The 21,046-nt window shown below is 40.2% G+C and overlaps 1 protein-coding gene across 2 annotated transcripts in view; it reads right to left on the reverse strand.

The window, feature by feature from the left end:
* opcml (opioid binding protein/cell adhesion molecule-like) overlaps nt 1-21,046 on the reverse strand; it is a 349,212-nt gene that overhangs the window by 49,905 nt on the left and 278,261 nt on the right. For both annotated transcript variants that reach the window (XM_061248661.1, XM_061248660.1), the window contains one exon: nt 2,590-2,715. In XM_061248661.1, the coding sequence (XP_061104645.1) occupies nt 2,590-2,715 (126 nt within the window). The remainder of the gene's footprint in view (nt 1-2,589; nt 2,716-21,046) is intronic.

A 21,046-nucleotide genomic window follows, 5' to 3' on the forward strand; every position in this document is an offset into this window, starting at 1 on the left:
ATATTTTTGTGGTTAGCGTATGTCCATCTTCAGTATCAGTGACAATCATTGAATTAAAATTGACTTCTGTTGTCCACAACACCCAATGATGGTAAAATAACCAACATCCATATCCTGTACATTTAGCCCTCCTTTGAAGCAAGCTGAATAATTACAAACTCATGTGCAGTTATCGAACAAAGTAATTGACAGCCGAAAATAGAACCAATCCCATAAGATTATTTGTGCTGAATTTGAAATAGTTTTCTGCCACATTTTTTATTTGTTCTAACATGTTCCCAGGCCAATCATGCATGTTCCTGGAAGGCATCAACAAGTATTTAAATATCTTCAATATTAATATTACATATTAAAATGTTAAAACCTTTCAGCTGTACTGCACTGCCTGTAGGACATCAGTCACTGGATGCAATGGTTTAAATTGACTGGGGACAACTTCATTAACACAATCCTTGCAAACAAAGTGGCCTATATAGCCTTTGCATGAATGGCTACCATAAAAGTGATCTACACATCTTGCAACTTAAATGTATCTCTTTTTTTTTCATCAGCCCCTAACAAAAAGGAAGAGAATATATTAGAAATATGAAAATAAATCAGCCTGACAGAATCCAATCAACATTAGTCCTTAAAGTAAATAGTTCACTTTCTAGTTTTTCTGTTTTTCATTGTTTCTAGTTTTTTTTTCTCATTGCAATAAAGGCTATATTACAAATGTACAGAAGTTTCTAATGATCTGCTGGCTATACAATAACTGGCATAGGCAGAATTAGAGGGCTTATTGTCAAGCAAGAGAATACACCTCAATTAACAAATAACAAAAGCAGATTGTACAGCAATATTATGAGTTTGTATGTATGTCTATTCAAAAAAGTACATTGAAACTCATTTTTGTTTGGAACTACTGTATTTACTATGATGCATGCAACCTGAGACTGCCTCAATCAAATAAAGAAATACAGTATAGGCACAACGTAAAAACTGATATTCATATTCATGCTCATACTCCTGAATAAATGCTTTAAAATTAATCTGCTCATGTATAGCCTCAAGAAACAACATCATTTTACAAGCTATCTTGCAATTCTTTGAAGTGTGTTTTCTTGCTTTAGAACAAGAAAACACAAACCCCCAAAATCCATCCATTGTAGTCAGCTGGTCCTCAAAAGTATGGAGAATATACTGCTATGCAAATAAATACTGTCTGGGCTAATTAAAAGTTTAGACTAAAAATAAAAAAAATGAAAGCAAACTATCCCTTTATCCTTGAATTTCAACTGAATTAATGTACTTGTTTTCTTCTAACAAACACACTTTGGCAAAGATCAGCGATCACAAAAATGAGCTTGCCAAATTATGAGGAAAAACACTTGATTGCTTTACAAGTTTAAGTATAAAGCATTGAATCCAGGCCAGACTTTCATCTGCTTTCATTTAATGTGCTCAATTCATGCAAACCTATGGGGAAGCAAGTACAAGAGATCTGTTCAATGACTTGACTGGTCCTTTAGTAAAAGTTTCAATTAATTTGTGCCAAGATTTTAATATTTACGTATAATAATTTTTCTTTACGACCCAAAAGTTTCATTTTTCAGAGAGAGTAGTACGAATGATTTGCATGTAAATTCACTCAATAGGTCACACAGTTTATGAACTTGAAGGATATTATTTAGAAGAACCTGAATATTCCCCACTCAAAATCAATGAGCAGAAAGACACCTCCAGCAATTTGAGTTCTTGCAAGGGTTAAGTGTGAATACCTATTTAGATGCAGGTCCAGGTCAGGACTAGCTTTGAAAAACCATGGCTCAATAACTTGCACACAAAACTTTATAGCAATAGCCAGGTTCAGACAGTCCCTAAAGCATCTCGTGGAGTGTTTTTGTGACTATTGTAGCCCAAAATAATAATCTCTCAATAATTAATATTACAATTTGTGACCATTTTTTGGTTATAAAATTGCGAGAATGTTTGAAAATTTCAAGTCAATGGAAGACAATTGTGACTGTTTGAAGAAGACACCAACGATGATGATATGTAATAAGTTCCTGTGAGGGTAAAAATTATCTGGTAATGTGTTGGTGCAGAAACAAATGCTGGTTCAATTTCTGCATCAGTGCATTAAACGTTGCCTGTCACAACGCAGTTATAGTGAGCTCATTTATAATGACGTTAGCGTCGGATAAAAGCATTTAAACTATGACAGATACAATGGTTAGCTAACCCTGCTTGGTGTTGCAGGGCAAGCAACTCTTAAAACAAGGGACAAGTCAACGTCTTGTCCACCAAATCATGGTATTTTATATCCTGGACATGACCGCAATGTTATTGACAACCAGTGATTTCAGTGTTCATGTTGGGGTTCTCACAGTGCAGATATCCGACCACTGAAGACTAAGTGATTTAACGCCAGTAGAGGGCACAAAGAATGGGTCTGGCAAGAGTACAGTAAGCGTTTTTTTATCGTAGCTCTCTTGATCTTGTACCGATAAACTTTTATATTCTAGTTGGAGCAACTAGAGTATAAAATTCCTGGTGGGACTGTTTAGAGAAGAGAAATGTCTTGTTTTATTGACAAGTTCATCTTACCTTTTGGTGTACTGTGTCTCCACATAATGGTGGGCTCTGGTCGTCCAATAGCCAAGCACATGAGAGTGACACTGCTGCCCTCATTCACGGTGATGTCAGAGGATATGTTCACAATCTTCGCTGGAACTACAGGAAAAGAAGCACACAAAATACAAGCAAAAAAAATGTATTTTAAAAGGGTGTTCTGTATGTCAAATACTAATGGTAAGGTAAACAACTAAGTGCTCTTTAAATGGGCAGTTAGTATAATTTCTGTAAATAAACATAATCCAATGACATCCACTGACTTTGGGAATGAGCTGTGTTGTTTTCTGTGCAGGTTGGTACAGGACTTTGAATCTCATTGACCTTTAAATCATCTGCCTACTTGAACACAGCGATCATTATGCATTTATAATGTTCATTTTTCTGGTGACTGACAGGCAAATTACAGATGACTTTTTTTATATTTCAGTGAATATTTCTATTTTTTGAATGCCTCACAAAAGAAAATTTTACCCTGTCAAGAAATATTTCAGCATTCCTTCACTCTTTTCCTAATGAGACACGGCATGATAGATTCTACAATGACCATGTGATGTCTGGCAGTATCAGTTCTATAGCAGCAACTTCGTGCTCCTTTATGTTTACTGTTTGAAAAAAATACATGAGTACATTGAAATTGAACAAGGGGGGGGGGGGGGATTCCTCCATGGCAGGACATTGTAATTTTCTGACACTGGGCTGAACGTTCATACCAGGCCTTCAGGACAGCACATTTTGAGGCTTGTGCTTCTTAACCACCGGGCTGAGATTTCCTTCCTCTGCATACCTAATACTGGCAGACTGTAGGCACTGATGGCTTACTACTGCCGCCCACAGCAGCGGAAATACGATGCTTCCACGGTTCAGGGTGCTGTCTCCAGCAGTTTCTTCACAACATGCAGCATGTCGCAGTATGAGTGCCGCGTCTCGGGCTAGGGGCTCAAGAGACTCCAAGGACAACGATGCAACCCCTGAAGGCAGTCAGCCAGTCAGAAAAACGGCAAACATTTCTCAGGAGATCAGACGCTGAAACAATACCCGCAGTGCCATCGCTAAAAATGAAAATACAACAAGCCACTGGCTGCCATCAACCGTTCATCTGCTCCATTACCCAGACTCGGTTGAGGCTGCACTCCAACCTTTTGGGTAATGCTTACCATTGCGCTCTGGGGTCCTGTCCAGGTAGTTACACTTGCCAATCCTGGCTAGAGTCTTAACATGTTCAGTTTTCATGCTAAGTATGTTTAACACAAACCCTGGGAATTATGAAAATCATGTATCCATATAAGTTTTTTTTTGTCCTGTGCACTGGAAATATCGAAATATGAGTTTAAACACTGTTAGAAGCCCTCCGAAGTTTAAATCCACCCACATTTCTATCTGCCTGTCAAAATGTCCCCATGCAGTCAAAGGCGTTCTACGCTGAACTATTCTCAGCGTCTTCTGCTAACACTGGCCCCAGCTAGGTACTGGAGGCGAAATGAGCACAACCGAAGGCAAGAAGCCTGTGTGTAATTTCCATACGCTCCATAATCAACATAAATGCCGCAAAAGCAAGTACATTTCAAGTGCGGTCCATCATGAACATACAAAAGAAATAAACAAGCATTCCGCAGTCATGTGTGTTAACGTCAATCCCATCTGAACCCCAATAAGTGTGGATTACTTGTTTTTCCCACTCGAGATCCTTTTGGAAGGCAAATCTGCAAGAGCTTGACGCAAAGAGGAAGAGGCAGATGCCTGTCTCCACTAATGGAGATTTACATGAATTTTTCTGTCAGCACAGCTGTGCATGAGAGAGTTTTCTCAACTAGGAAATGCGTGCAGACAAGAGTGACAGACAAGACTAGCAGTGTGGCTATAGATCCTAAAAAAATGCTTCTTTCTGTGAAAAGACCCTCCTGTGGAGAAATGTGATGCAAACAGTAGCTGTACAGAGGTGATAGACTACAGATTCATGAGTACACAGAAAAGAGAAATAGAGGACTTGGAGAAACAGCTGGCCAAGGTGACCCGAGCCCAACATGACGAGGAGGAAGAGGAGGGGGCAGAGGCCAGGGAGGAAGCAGGGAGGGACACGTGTGATAAATGAGAGTTTGGACACTCAGCGTCATGGAAGAGCCAGAGATAATGTGCGCTAAACTGCCACTTAATATTTGTCAGAATGTTTTTGTCCGCTTGTTTTCCACTCGTTTCCATCAATTTGGAGCACCCAGTTGTGTTGGTACAGTAGTCCCATCTCGCATTGTCACCGAAACGTCCTCTGTCAGTTTGGGAGAGCTCAGATGAGCGGGCGTCTCCGCTGAAGCGTGTTCTGCCAGCTGCTGCTGCTTTTCACCCAGGATTCCCGTAGACGAGCTGCCTGGTAATTATGCTAGAGGAGTATGCTTGGAGAGCTTCTGGCACAGACAGGCTGCAGGTACCTGGAAGACCAGAGGAGCCATTGTCGTACCATAAGAGGGGTACAATACGACCGATGTCCTTCCTCTCTTGGCAATACTACGGCTAATTATGACAGCGAGGTTCATCACTACACCGAGAACCAGTGCTTTTAGCAGCCCCTGTGTTTGAAATCAGGTTTCTAGAACAAAGTATGGTATTTGGTATATAAAGTTCCCGTGGAGCCTGCCAACATTTACTCTGATACTCAGTTTTCATTCTGAACTCCCCAAACCATATTTGTGACTGAATTCTGGCGGTGTGAAAGCAAAATGCAGAGGAGCCACTTTCAAAGTTCATTAACAACTCATCAAGGTAGCGCTGAGTTGGCATACTGTATTTGTATTGTATTTTAATACATGTATATAGTGCTTTGTGAGGGTTAACGAAATACAGCCATGTAATTACCTCTCACCTAACACTTCTGGAATAAGTTTCTACGCCATTGCATACTATGGGGAAAATGAGTCTAAACTTCTGCAGAAACATTATCCATGCATTATTAAAGTGGGGACTAAACCTGAGAGTATACCGTATCAGTAAGGTTGAACGTGTCTTGAGGCAGAGGCAGTGGGACTCTGCAGTCAGATTGACCTTTGGAACAGCTGCCTGCCGGAACTCAGATAATTACGCATTTATAATGGTTTCGTGACTCCGAGAGTAAGACACGGGACCCATAAGGCCCTCTGGTTGCGCAATGCGGAGAACTCAGGAGCTCGCTAATTAACTGAATCCGGTAATTAATATGGAATCCATCAAATCTTTAAAATACATTTACTCTCTTCTGAAGCGATACACTGCACGGAACTGCGTCACGATGTTCTGACTGGTGAAACTGTCGCCTCCTTGCTGCGTGAAGCTGCAGCTGCAACTGCTGCAAAACCTTTAGTGACGTTGAACAGGACTGAGCTCTGTGACCCTGGTCACAACAGTCAGGTGGCTCCATGACAGTGCACATAGACAGTGGCGTGTCATTTTCATTTGGAGATATACGTTTCAGTATAGATGCACAAGCATGGCACAGAAATCTGGTGTCTTTACCCAAACTGTTATGTCTAGTTTTTTTGTTTTTTTCATCAACTCCTGCATTTTAGCATTCAAAACAAACATGAGTGCACTTATTTTTGCCCTTGGTGTTGCTCCTGAATTTACTGCCACAAGTTAAGTACTCATTAAAGGCCGAACTGAAAACAGAGACATTTTTTGTTGAATTAACCTTCGACCTCCATATGCATTTTACAGGAAAATATAAAAAGAAAAACAATTTTGCGATCAGCATATGTAGTACCCTTTCACATATGCATATGAAAATGTGCCAAATGTATGAAAATTCTGCCAAAATGTATGAAGTCAGTCTTTTTCAACCATATGATATGATGCTTAATGAATGGGATAATATTGCAGCAGTGTAGAAAAAATGTTATGTTCAAGAAATTCCCTTTTCTAAAAATCAATAAATAAAATGGCAAATCTTCAAGAGATCAGGAGTCATCCACTGCACCTCCCTAAATAAAAAATCTATAAAAACGGACACATATTAAATCTAAAAATGATTGGGTGGGCCAGATATATGAAAATGGTTCCTGCCCTACAATTATGGGAAGATAATATAGAACTACTGTATTTCACAGTACAGGGCAGCAGTGACACTTAAAAAAAAAAAAAGACAAAAAATAAAAACTGATGATGGTGGACAGACAAGGCATTAATCTTCGCGCAACACAACATGTTGCGACTGCGTTGCTATAGCACACATCTGCGTTGATCCTACAGCTGGTCGCACAAAAGAGACGAGATAGGGACCTGATGGTAACACAATAATAATAGGCGGCCCTCCTCAGTGCCTGTTCGGCGGTTGCTGGGAGATTCGTAACAGCTCCTTTTGGGATGGTTGATCACGCCGCAAATCCGAACTGCGGGACACGGCAACCTTTTCATTATGATTCACCAAGGGATGGAGCTGGAAATTAATTTTGAAACACAAGGGAAAGCCTGTGCATGCAGGAGGCAGCTTCTCCACTGTTTGTTTGAAGCAAGATCCAAAGAGCCTGCTGTGCTTTGCAAGTATATCCGTATTACCATTTCTTACTTTCAGTCGGTAACTATCCGTGGAGGCAGAGCGAACAATGTGTAGCTAACAATCAAATACAACGGTAAAAATGAAAAAGTTGGGTTTATTCCATCAAACACCAAACTTAAATCAATTAAAAAAAGGCACAAACAAAGCGAATAAAAAATAACAGACTGGGGTATCGTATACAGTCCCAGGCAAGTTTCATCTGAATGTCTCGTGTTAAAAAGAACACAATGGCATTTCATCAAAGGGAATATGGAGAGCAGAGCTCTCCACAGTCACACATGGCATTTCCGTAGGACTATTCCTACGGGGAAAATAAGGCCGGCGGATGTCAGCGCGCACGCTGCCGCTGTCAGGGCAGCGATAGCGCCTTTAACGCCGAGGCGCCGCGAGGAAAGGAAGGTCGCGGCCAATTAAAATGACCATCACGCAAACGACGCCTCGGATATCTCCTCTGTCTGAGGACCGCGACAATTACGGGCGAGCGCCGCTTACGCCTTTTAAATCTTGTTGATGTATTTGAGCGGAAATCGCCCACCAGGGAGACGCGAGGCTGAGGCTGGTAGTCCTGGGTGTATGGTTCCAGGGGTTAGCGGGGTGAAACTCCCATCCTTCAAAGAGACAAATTTCAGCACCGCCGCGCGGCTTTGCCCTTGAATCAAATCGCTGCTGCGGGGGGAAAGGAACGCATTTCCGTTTCTACATGAAAGTTCCAGACGCTCTGGAGAAATGGAAGGGGGGAGAGTACACACGTTCTCATATCCCTCCCAGCTTCTGGGACAACTCAGGCGTTCATCAATAAGTGCAGAAAACTTTCCACACAAAAAAGAAAAGTGAAAATGCATCAAAACGGATTCAGAATACTTTATTTATTTATTTATTTATTTATTTTGCTAAGTCAAGAACTACTGTGCCACTACTTCTGAATATTGAGTGCAAATTACGGAACAGGTGGCAAAGCTGGCATTTTCTGTGCTCAGTGCCGGTATCCTGGCAGTGCTATAAACCGTGTTTTTCTGTTTCAAAAGAAGACGGTAGAATACAGTAACCTGGAAAACATTCCCCTTCCAGGATCTTAATATTTAATGTCCATCACAGGTGGAAGGCACCCTCAAAATACAAGCTTATCAGGGTTTCCTGATCCTGCTTTTCTCATCCTTCGGTTCAACTATCCAAATCAAAGGCATTGCGTTTGCTCTGTTCTATAATTGATGTTTTCAATTTTGTCATCCATGATCTTTTGCTGGTTGGAGCTAGCTTTGTTCTTGCTGCTATGTATGCATTATGTATGTGTGTGCATGTGTGGGTGTGTGTGTGTGTGCATGTGCGCAGACACACACACACACACACACACACACATACCATACAAACAAGAATATGTATCATATGCATCACAAAATGTACTGGATACATCTAAGCCCTCCAAAAAATGTCATTATAAAATATCAAAAGGCTCATTAAAGGCAACATCAGCAATACAGGCCATCAACGATACAGGCCATCAACATCAGCATATCAGATTCACACCTAAATGAGTGCATAATATTGTACTTCTCACTACATTATAAAGTTGCATACATTATACATTATGGCTGAGTAAAACTATGTGAAACATTTGACATTTTTTTAAATTAATCTTTTATCTGCTATTTTAACTTGCTCATTTTAATTTAATTTACAGTACTTGCTAATGTACAAGGAGCGATGCCACAGTCCTGGCCTTGCTGCCAGGAGGCATAAAAGATAATAATTCACAGAGTATATACACCATCACTAGCGGTGTTGTAGGCTTGTAGCTCTTCATTATCAGCCTGCTAAAGACACATACCCTCAAATGGAGAAAACCGCCAATATCTAGGGAGGGAAATTGCTGAACCAAGAAGTAATGTAGTCTACACTTGGAGTAACAAATCACAGAAAGGTATGGCTCCACCTACCAAATGTTCATAAGACCAACCTTCATTATTGGTCATAGTTGAATATTTTTTCCTGAGCTGAATAATTCATTTTCTGAACAGCTCATTGTGTGATATGAATGTCCTCAATGAATTGTTGGCTATGAATGGATGCAAGCTATTGCCAATTCACGCTACACTGAAAATTGTAGCTTGAATTGGCAATAGCTTGCATCCATTCATAGCCAACATGAAGTATAGCATCTATACATTTAGAAGCTATACTTCCTGTTGCATTGTAATGCAAATATTACTTTGTGACTTATTTCTGTCAACCATTGGTTCCAAATACAAATACAGAATGAATTAAATTAGAACATGCATTAAAAGGAGGAGTCTAACCTTTTCTATGATGAATAAAGATGTACTGTATAGTTAATATTACCAATAATAATTATTTAATTTATGGATATAGAGCTTTTCCCACCAGCCAGCAACTCAAAGCGCTTTACAGTGATGAGGGGGAAACTCGCCTCAACCACCACCATTGTGTCACACCCACCTGGGTGATGCAACGGCAGCCATTTTGCGGCAGAATGCTCACCACACATCAGCCGATGCGGAGAGGGAGAGAACAGCTGAAAGAATCCCTCTAAAGACTGCTGCCTTGCCACGACCCTCAGCCAGGGATGGAATGTAAGAGACAGGGACGCAGGCATCATTGGTTAATTTCTTTCAGATCACACCATGTGTGACATCATTAATGCATTCCCACCTCCGCAGCACCAGCGGGGAGTATCCAGGACTGAAAGGTGCAAACGAACAGCAGGAACGCCACATGCCCAGATTAATCACCTTCATACACAAGCCTGCAACATTCACATTGCCATGCATATTCTGAACACAAAACTAACACATGTCGGGCTAAAGCTTATACTGTGTTACTATTATTTATTATTATTACTTCTCAGGAGAGTTCGGACTCCTATCGGACGAAGGACCGAGATATATTGTACACTAAACTACTTAAGGAGCCTTAAGATTCATAGTCACAACTTTCTAGTTCCAATCTCAGATCCCTAACAACAATGGTAAGAAACTGCCTAAAGGTATATATGACTTCCAACCAGCCAAAAAGGATCAAAACACTCTCCACAAAATGGTAGCTCGATACACAAGTTTCCTTTCAGCTTTCTTTTGTTGTTAAGATAGTAATTTTTTTTTAAATATAACAAATTAACTTTAAATGTGACTTTTAGAAAGTGTTCTTTGTGCCTAGAGGGACCTTACTGTTAATCAAAACTCCACGACAACGGGCCTCCAAGACTCAGCTGTCACAACAGGTCCATTTTCTTGCCAATAATATCCGCCGCTTAATTATGTGTTTAATGCTCCCAGGATCTTCACTGAGGATCCGCGTGGACTCCTCTTCCACGCGCAGCTACGCTTAGTCTGGTCATAAGTCAGCTGAGTTGAAAGGGCCTTTCATCCACGGAGAGATATGACCAGAAGCTAGGCGCACTTGTTTAATATTACTGTGTTGTTTTTGTCAGGTTGCTCAACAAGAAAAATCACGTTTTGATTGTATGCACTACCCCCCTCTGAAAATGAATATTTCCCGAGGCATCTCAAGTCAATACTCAAACATATTAATCCTTTGGAGGCTCTTACAATTAAGTTTAGGTGCCATGCAAACCAGATTTTAAAGGTAATCCAATACCATGCATGTACAGCATTGGCAAATAAAATAATGTGATAAAATTATTATCACATACACACTGCTATCTTGCTATTAAGTTTATTCAATGCTAAATTATTTTCTCCTTTAATTTCCTCCAACAACCACTTCCCCCTGCCTGTCTATCCTCCCGTGCTTGTTATTACAACCACTTGCATACACACCCAGTGGCTGCCTGCATTTTGTGTGCTGTAACATTTTGGACAAAGAGATGTTCCGAAATCAGTTGAGTTTTGAAACGACCTACCTACCTATGCAATGATTGTTCGTGCAACTCCAAAATACTCCAGACACCCGTGAATGTCATGGACCATCCGTCTGCCTCCCCCACAACCCCTTTCAAAGGATGCTGCTGGAGCCCCTGGGGCAGACAGCTAACTAGCCTTCAACACTGATGTATTGTTACAGCCACGCATGCTGATGGATTTATTTGTTACGTTTATTGTAATTGCTTGGCTCTCGCCTCTGGCGGGAACAGGGCCGTCTGCACGGAAAACGCTGATGGCATACAGCGGGCGCTTTCGAAAAGTCGTCAGCGCGAAACCTGGAGCTGATTCGGGGGATCGGTGAGGGCTATGGCGCCTCGACACCTCAGAGGAAGCAAGGCAGGATTGGCACCCTTCGCTGCACCACCTGTGGCAGGGACTGTGCCCGCAACGTGTGTAAGAACACTCCTTCTCTCAACTCGCAAAAACAAATTATTACATCTATAGCATTTATTCGCCTGCTTAGATTTATTAGTTGATTTCAGGCCATAAAAAGAGAAGAATTCTGCAGGGGGGCTGAACACAGGCCGGAAAGATTAATATACTAAGTTAAAAAAAGACATAGGAATTATATTTACATTAATACCGAACAAAGAACATTAGCTGTGATAAGGCATTATATGTTGATCGCTGTGGTCGAAATGGATGACCGTTTGAAAAGCGTGAACAGCAGGAGAGGGTCCAATCTCCATTGTCCATGGAACCTCCATTGTCCCTTTGTTATCTGTTACCACCTCTGCCTTCTGTCTACCTTACCTGAACAGGGTGCCACCAGGGATTTTGGGTGCCATGAAAAGATCTCTCACAGGGCCCTGCCACCCCAGAAAATCCTATGTTGTAACATTTTTTGAGGGCCCCTGTAAGTCAGGCCCTTGGAATCATCCTAACTGCCCCCCCTTCCCCCCCATTACGACACCCCTGTACCTGAATAAAGCAAAACCATACAGTAGGACAGCAGAATGTCCTGCTCAACATTAAGACAGCAGCCTACTTTCGTCTTTAATGTTTTCTTAGTGAAGAGTTACTGAATGTTGCAGCCTGCAGGCCTGCTCCTACACCGATCAGAGACATGGGCTTTTGTGAGATTCCCATGGAGTGTTCAATCGGTCTTCCACCCAAAGAACCCACTGGGTAGATAACAGTCACATCCTGTGGGCCACCTGGCAGCACTGTGTCTCAAAGCTCCTGATTCACACGTAGAAATGCAGGATCATACTCCAAAGGAAACAGACACAAAAGGAAGCTGTTTATTGGGTTTCCACAGCCATTTAATACATTTATCTAGTAACAATGGAAACAGGCAAGAGTATGTTTATTTTTAACCTCTTGCTGTGCTGGAGTTTAAAAAAAAAACCTTGATTTGCGGCATTTCGCTAATTTCTCTTCTTTAGTCTTTTTGATGTATTATTGACTGTCGCACATTTTACACTCCTCATCTATTTGTCAGTTTCAGTTCAAGATAAGGAATGTTGTTCAGAGAGATTGGTGATTCATGCTCTGTATAGCTACGGAACAGCTTCTGTGACATCAGACATCCAATTTTAGAGAGCTAACCGAGGCAGGGCTCTATTTATCCAATGTTCACATTGACACTGCTTTCCACCTCTCGGAAAACGGTGATTGGTCTCCACACTTAGCTCGGCGCTGCCTAAAGTCGTGGAGAGCAGGTAATGAAGCAGTTCTTAATGCGTTAAAATGGCAAGGCTTCCCGGTGTCCTATTCCCCCTTTCCTTGCACTTAACGCCTCTGCATATTTCTAATGGCTCATTACTCACGTTTGGAATACAGAAAAGACCTGCCGCACCATTCCTGTAATGAGTCCCGCAGCTTACAATATAACCGCATATTCAACTGAACAACAGCCTGTTTTCTCTTTCTCTTTTTACTTCCCTCTTCCTCTTTACTTCTGTTGAAAGGGGTTCAAGTCTAATCTGGACCATTACACTTGGGGGGGAAACAAAATGGGACTAATCCACAGTTCCATTCATAGTGGTTTGTAATGAAATTGAATTACTCCTACCCTTTCACACGCCACACTGTGCGTGACATTTGGATTCTGGGGGAGAGCCCACCTCTGAGACAGCTGGCTGCTGACAGGCTCCTCCATGCATACGGTTGAGAATGAGTCACTATGTAAGGCAGGCTCCTTGATGCTCAGGGCCTAGAGCAGGCTTTTTCAACTACCTAGAATCTTCCTTTGGGGCAGATTCTTTTTTTTTTGTAAATGGGCTAAACATTTTCCACATATTGCTCATAAACAATGTCAATACTGTATACGTGTAGGAACAAAGTTAGGGCACCACTGTTTTCTCTCAGACCAAAGAGCATTTTATAACAGGCTACCTTTTGGCCCTGGTCTATCAGTTGAATAGTCTTGGTCTAGAATAATGTCATACAGACCCAGGGTCTAGAGTGAGGCACTGTATTAGACAGACTCCTCAAAGCACAATATATAGACTCTAGAGTATGCCACTGGGAATCACCCTTGGTCCATGGTCCATTTGTGCAACCAAACAGTTATTGTGCTCTAGTTATTGGCCTGTACTGAGAAGCCCAGTACTCTCTCATTTATTTATTTATTTATTTATTTGTTTGTTTATTCATTCATTTATTTATTTATTTTCTTACTTACTTTATTATTTTCTTACTTTAATCCAGGTCAATTTACTATGACATATATTTACATGCATAGAATCAAGTGTTACTAAACTGACCTGGTGCAACAATGTTTTACTTACTTAAGACCAAGTGTGAACAGCAGTTTGAGAGACATACTGCACAGCTTTCCCGATGTTAATCATTGTGTCATTGTTAAGTGAGTATTTAGCTGTGTGCAGTAGGCTATATTTCATCACTAATTGATAGGCGAGAGAGGGAGGAGGAGCAATTACTTGAATTTCACAAATGTTCATAACATTCACAATGTTAATCTACATCTACAGTACCGTCCAAAATTAGTAACACTCTTGATAAAAATGAACAAAAAATATTGCATGAAATAAACAATACAGGTAATGAACTACTGCAGTGGTCCCGGAGTACTCCTGTCTATGATGGTTTAGGTTCCAACCGCAACTGCAATCAGGAATTTGAACAAACTGTTGCTTGTTCTTAATGCGGCGCTTTTCATGTTTAGAGGGATTACTTACCCTCTTAACGCACATTTATCAGATAGCTATGCATAACATGAAGAATAAAATGCATATGTTCATATTGTGCTTTTTTGTACTATATTGCAGATACATGCATACATTTTGAAGAAAAATTACATAAAAGTGGTACATTATTTTTAACTGATCAAATGAAAGCCTAAGACGAATTTGTAGGCTACTAATTGGTAAAAGTGTGGACACCTGGCCACCAAAACTAACCATATGGAAGATCATGAAGAATTTCAAAGGCAAAACAAATGATAACAGGCACATTTCAGGAAAAATAAATACAAATGAAATGAAACACGTTTTTAATTTGTGTTTAACTACCTAATTAGGAGCATTAATTATCCTCAGTCTTTTATTTGTTATCACTTCTTAGGTAATTGTTTGCAAGATGGTGCAATACGCACAATACAATGAACATGGTAATTGTATTCTTCATGCCATTGCAAAGCTATTTATTCTGTCATAATGTGGTTTAAAGGTAGAATAGAAAATATTTTTGTGTTAAAACATTGTTACAATACCAATCACAAATCCGCTCCTAGCATTAATAAAGTCTCACTCACATGTTGACTCAGCCCCTGCCTGTGTTTATAGTCCATACATTCGGGTTTCAAAATACACAATTGACAGACCAACACTCAATTATTAGATGACTATTGTGGTTTGAACAAAATCAGCATACACAGAGGTACTCCAGGACAAAGTTTGGGAACCACTGAACTACTGCATATACATACACTGACCACTTTATTAGTTAGGCCAGTATACCAGTTTGTCAATGCACATATTTAATCAGCCAATCATTTGGCAGCAGCTAAATGCATAAAAGCATGCAGACATGGTCAAGCGATTCAGCTGTATTTCAGACCAAATGTCAGAATGGGGAAGAAATGTGATCTAAGTGAGTTTGACTGTGGAATGATTGCTGGTGCCTGACAGGGTGGTTTGAACATCTTAGACACTACTGATCTCCTGTGATTTTCACGCACAACCGTGTCTCAAGTTTGCAGAGAATGATATCTAGTGAGCAGCAATGCTGCGGGCTGAATGCGTTGTTAATGAGAGAGGTCAGAGGAGAAGGACCAGACTGGTCGAAACTGACAGGAAGGTGACAGTAATGCAAATAACCACAGTGGTATGCAGAAAAGCATATACTACAGTCTGTGTGAATCACACACCACCATAAAGAAGAAACAAGCAGAAGTGTTGCTGACCTTCACAAGTCAGGATGACGATAAACAAATAAATAAACATCTGGAGTTGGTTAAACAGCTTTGGATCTTGAAATGGAACTGGGTGTTATGGTCAAATCAGACGAAGATTGAGCTTTATGGCAATGCACAACCAGGTTTGACGTTGGAAGAAGGGCACTCGCATTGATAAGAACATTATACCTAGGTATGATGAAATATGGTAGTGGACCTTTGATGTTATGGGGATTATGGTTTGATGTTATGTTGTGCATCTACTGGTCCTGGGGCTCTTGTTAAGGTGAACGGAATCAAGCACTCCAGTTAGAATCATTTGACCAACAACCTGGTTCTATCTGCCAGGAATGGTACCAAGCATTGTCGCAAGCATATCGAAAGTTCAAACAAGAAAGCGTTAAAATGCCTGATTTGCAATGGCCAGCGCCAGTTGAGAAATTGATGGAAAATGTTTTGTTTTGAGGTTACAAGCATAGCATATATATATATGCAACTGTTGTTTTGGATCATAAATGTATACATAGGAAATTTAATTTAATATTTTGGTTCATCCCTCTGAATCATGATGAAAATAGAATATTTCCATGCTTTAGGATTAAAATACAGATCATAACTTTTCTTATATATTTTACAGACTTTATCATAGGTGTGAATAATTTTGGAGGGTACTCTATTTCTTACCTACCTGCCATCTCTGTATCTCTGTATCTCTGTGACCTACGGTTTTTGCTGCCCATTCACTTTTAGAAACAAAGGCAATAGGGTTCCAGCACTACCTGCATGGAACCCCAAAAAAACCTGGCTGACCTTTTCAGTTTTGCATGTGTCCACTGGTGTTTGGTCTATAAACTGTTACGTATATACTGTTTAAGACTGCTGCTATAGAGCTAATGATCCTTCTCTTAACAATGGCCAACTCTGATTAAGCAGGCTGCTATAAAAGTGGTTTGTAATGTCTTATTGAACACAGTACCGTCCATGGCTGGCCGAGGGATAATGAGTTTGGTTTTCAGAGTAATCAACGATGTGATTAAATGGGTATGTTCAACAGATCGTTAAATGTTTCCAGACAAGTGTGATAGGATTTTACTTAGAATGTGAGTTAGCAGTTATATATTTATATACATATGGCCAAATTGTATGATTCAGGTATTGTTTACGAGTAATACACGTGCTGCTTTTCTGATGTTTGGCATGCACAAAATCTACAGCATATTAATATGCTCCTGGGTTCGAATCCCGGTCGGCCGGGGCCTCTCTGTGTGGAGTTTGCATGTTCTCCCCGTGTTCACGTGGGTTTCCTCCGGGTACTCCGGTTTCCTCCCACAATCCAAAGACATGCAGGTTAGGCTGAATGGAGAGTCTAAATTGCCCGTAGGTATGAGTGTGTGAGTGAATGGTGTGTGTGCCCTGCGATGGACTGGCAACCTGTCCAGGGTGTATTCCTGCCTTTCGCCCAATGTATGCTGGAATAGGCTCCAGCCCCCCTGTTGAGGATAAACGGGATAAGATAATGGATGGATGGATGGATATTAATATGTGTGAATTACACACCACCATAAGGAAAGGCAAAGAACTGTCAGAAGAAACCAGAAGAACTGTTGCTGACCTTCACAAGTCAGGATTATGATAAAAAATTTACTTCTGGAGTTGTTTAAACAGCTTTGGATTTAGGATAGTATAACCATCAAGGCACTTTAACAATTCCACGCCCAACCCCCCCAGCCAACTATTTTGTGTTCTTAATTGGTAAAGATAATGAGCAATTATACAGGTGAATAAAAAATAAAAAAACACCAGCAAGGATAATTTACTTTGAGGAATCACTCTGACTGTTCCAATAAATTTGAGGTCAGTAAAGGAGAACTTCAAAATAATAAAGAACAAATTTGATGTACAACCTATTGCTTCAGATTAAGTGAAAACACAAGTCTGTCTTCATGGGCAAAAGCATTTAAAGGGATTGTGAAGCTAATTATATTCTGCAGTGAAGACACATGGAATGTGCTATTCCCACTAGGTGACTTAAGGTGAAGCTTTGACATTAATAAACTACATATTCAGAATACATTTTAATATTGCTGACTAGAATGTGTCATACAAACTCCCTCATGAGGCATGCATAGCTAATAAAACACTGACGTTATTCAGTCCCTCTATGGCTATTTGGGTGATGACAACAGCCACTCTGCATAAAAGGTGTTCCTGAATTGTAAGCTGTTAAGAGTTAAACTGCTTTAATGGGTTGTTTTGAAATGAAAATTGGCTAACTGAGCACTCACAAAATTGGGAGTGTTGTTTAGCCTACAGCAGAACACTGTGTGTGTGTGCATGTGTGTGTGTGCACGTGCATGTAGACAAATGCACACAGCTATAGGCATATTATGGGTAATTATTATTCAAGGTGGACCTTCTTTTAAAAATCATGCCAGGAAAGGAGACTAACAGCAGTCTCCTCAGCATATGGCCATTCATCCTCACCTCCTGCACCCTGCAGTCTGATGCTCCAAATCTCTCACCTCTGACTCAAGGACTGGAGAAAGCCACCAGAGCTGACCTGCGCTGCTGCTCATAGACTACCGCACAGCACGCTACCGCACCAGAAACCCCATTACATTCTGAATATACAGCTGCAGACTGAACTGAACGCAACAATGAATACAGTCGTAGTACTATGATGTTGTTGACACAGAGTAGCATGGGCGTAGTTGTTCTTTGGATACAGACTGCATGTCTAATCATGGTATAATATCTTTTGATTCCCTTTTAATAATAATAACAACAGCAACAACAACAACAGCAATCATAATAATAATAATAATAATAATAATAATAATAATAATAATAATAGATTTTGTTTTAGCTTGCCAAATCTCATATGAATAACTCTCAAATTCCAAACCATTCGCATTTAACAACAGAATCCTCTGGATGTGTTTGATATATAGAGATGTGGCAGTAGCTTTCAGGTGCTGGTGGGTGAAAGGAAAATAATTGCATTTTTCACCAGAGAATGTTTGTGTGTAATGAAATGATAGTTTGCCAAATGTATTCAGTGCAATCATATGTTTTTGAAACATCATCCTGGTGTGCTGGTACCTCCCTTTCTGTACTCTCAACATATCCTTGCCAACATTAAAATTCACTACAAAAAAAAACAAAAGAACAGCACTATTACTGTATAACTTTCAACTTTCTTTGAGCATAAATATTCTTTGAGCATAAACAAGTGTTTTCTGCACAGACAGGCTTATTGAAGGTGAGTTCTGAACTTGCAAAACTGTTTATAGAAACACAGTGATTATAAAAACAATCAAATCAAATCGTACATGCCTCAATGCCTAGCTAATAGTATGCTGATCTGGGTTGATCATGTGACTATTACTAATTGCATTCAGGTGTTCAAAAGTCCTATTTTTTAAACAGTTTCCCCCCCATACATAAGTCTGCAGACACTGCTGATTACAGAAACTGTGCACTTAACAGAGCAGGAGAACACAGTCTTAATCAATTTCTTACATGCATGTAAATCATTCACTACATTGTGTGCCCATTCTACATCAGCCACTTCCACCACGGACTGATGTATTTCTCATTTCTCATTTTAACACTTCTTTTGTTCTATCACTAGTGGGAAATCCACAGGGATAGGAGACTAAATAGCCTTTGTTAAGCAACAATTATCGACATAGAAATGATCAATAAATAAGAGATGCAAAGGAAGCTAAAATAATAACCTTTTATCGCACAGTTCAGAGCATGAGGAAAGCATGTTACTTTCACAGCACATGTATTGTCATTATCTAGCTTGCTTGTTGGTGGCAGGCGTTCATGTCATACATTTGAGACAGTGCCATTTCTCCCAAGAGACAGCCATTGTTCAGCGTAATTAAGCAAATGGATTCCAGGAAGCTAATGCTCTCCTTCTGCTATGTTGACTGATCCAGGCCTGAATAAACTTTGGCCAAGCCATCCTACCCGGTGAAGGTCATATGTTTTAATTCATGCAAGAACAGTAGCTTGTCATTTTGTCAGTAAGAAAACTGTAGTAAGGACACAAATGCAAACACCAAATGCCAGCAGAAACAGAAATAAATATGCTTTGGTGCATCTAACAATATCAAAACTTAAATATTCTATGTATGAGAGATAAATGTCTTAACTTGGTCCTTATAAATCTTTTTTTAAAAAGATTGTGTCATTGTATATTGTGTTTACTGCAGTTTTTAGAAGATTATTTAATTTATTATTATTTAATATGCCACAGTGTGCTCCATACCCTCATTTATTGCTACACCCACTTATTGCTAACTTCGGTTTAAACTGGCAGTATAATTAAGGTACACTATATATTAGCCCTGCTCTGATTCCAGAGCCATACATAAAGATAAATACCCTACGCTGAAAGGCAGGCTATGCAGAATTACTTGCTCCTGTGGTTGTATACACAAACGTATACGCCCCATTCTCGACCCCGGCTCCCCGTTGCAGATGACCGTGTGACATGAAGAAACCCTGGTCTGATATGATTCATAGAAGCTGTAGCTGTCGCTTTCCACACAGGCCATTTAGCCAGGAGTCTTTTGGATTTAAGCATGAGCTCCTTGCCCAGGAGAGGAAAAATACGCTGGTAGAATCTCTTGAAAATATAAGCAGTCATTTTTGTACTGTGCTGGGGGACCCAGCTATCATGGCTGGCAAGCTAACATACAAAACTGCATTTAGTTACCAAAAGCTTGTTAGCCATTTTAATGGTTAGCCACCAAGGCTAATCTCTTGCAAACCCAGCTGTACTGCACTGTAGTAGCCAATCGTCTCCTCTTTCCCTCCTCCTCCTCCTCCTATCGGATCATAAAGTGTATGACTTCAGTGTATTGGACACGTGCTTTATAGACACAGAACAGAAATAAAAAAGGCCCATGCACAGAAGAGGCCTGAGGAGTTTTACAATAACAAATACAAATAGACAAGCAAGGTATTGGGCAGGAGTGAACGCAGACACAGGTTGCCGGTGTACCATAATAATGACTGAGCATGTTTGTTTTATAACATTTTCAAGATGGAAATCCTGTATAGTATGCCTTTAAAATCTACGCTATTCTTGACCGTCTTGAACCACAACAAATAGGCCTACCTTCAAGCTAATTAAGCAAGTCCCCATTTCCTGATGCATACATTTTCATACATGTGTGTCTTTAAGGCTATATCCACTAGAAAATCCAATTAAATACTTAGAGACTTCTTTTGGAGCAAGATGCTCCCAGGGGCTTTTTGTCCTAAATCTGAGGATGCTTCTTACCCCAAAGGGAATAACTCCATTTTCAGTTACATTTTTTTTGTCTCTCTCAAAACAAATGACTCTCCCCATGAATCCCCAAACACATTTAAAAATAATTATTCATGTGCAGCTTAATAAAAATGCATATATCACTATTTTCCACTGACAAAATGTGATCATTTTACCTGAAAAGGGTTCCAGTGAAATGCATCTCACAAGATGAAATTTCAAAATTGAAAAGAGCAGAGATATTCAATAAATGTGCTGAGATGAAATTTGATGCAATCTACTGGTCAGGAGGACATCTTAGCCCGGGACACATCTCCCATCTCACCCTGCATCCATTCTTGTTTTCACTCTCAACATTGCTG

Source organism: Conger conger, chromosome 7, assembly GCF_963514075.1.
Source record: "Conger conger chromosome 7, fConCon1.1, whole genome shotgun sequence".
Taxonomy (NCBI): Eukaryota; Metazoa; Chordata; class Actinopteri; order Anguilliformes; family Congridae; genus Conger; species Conger conger.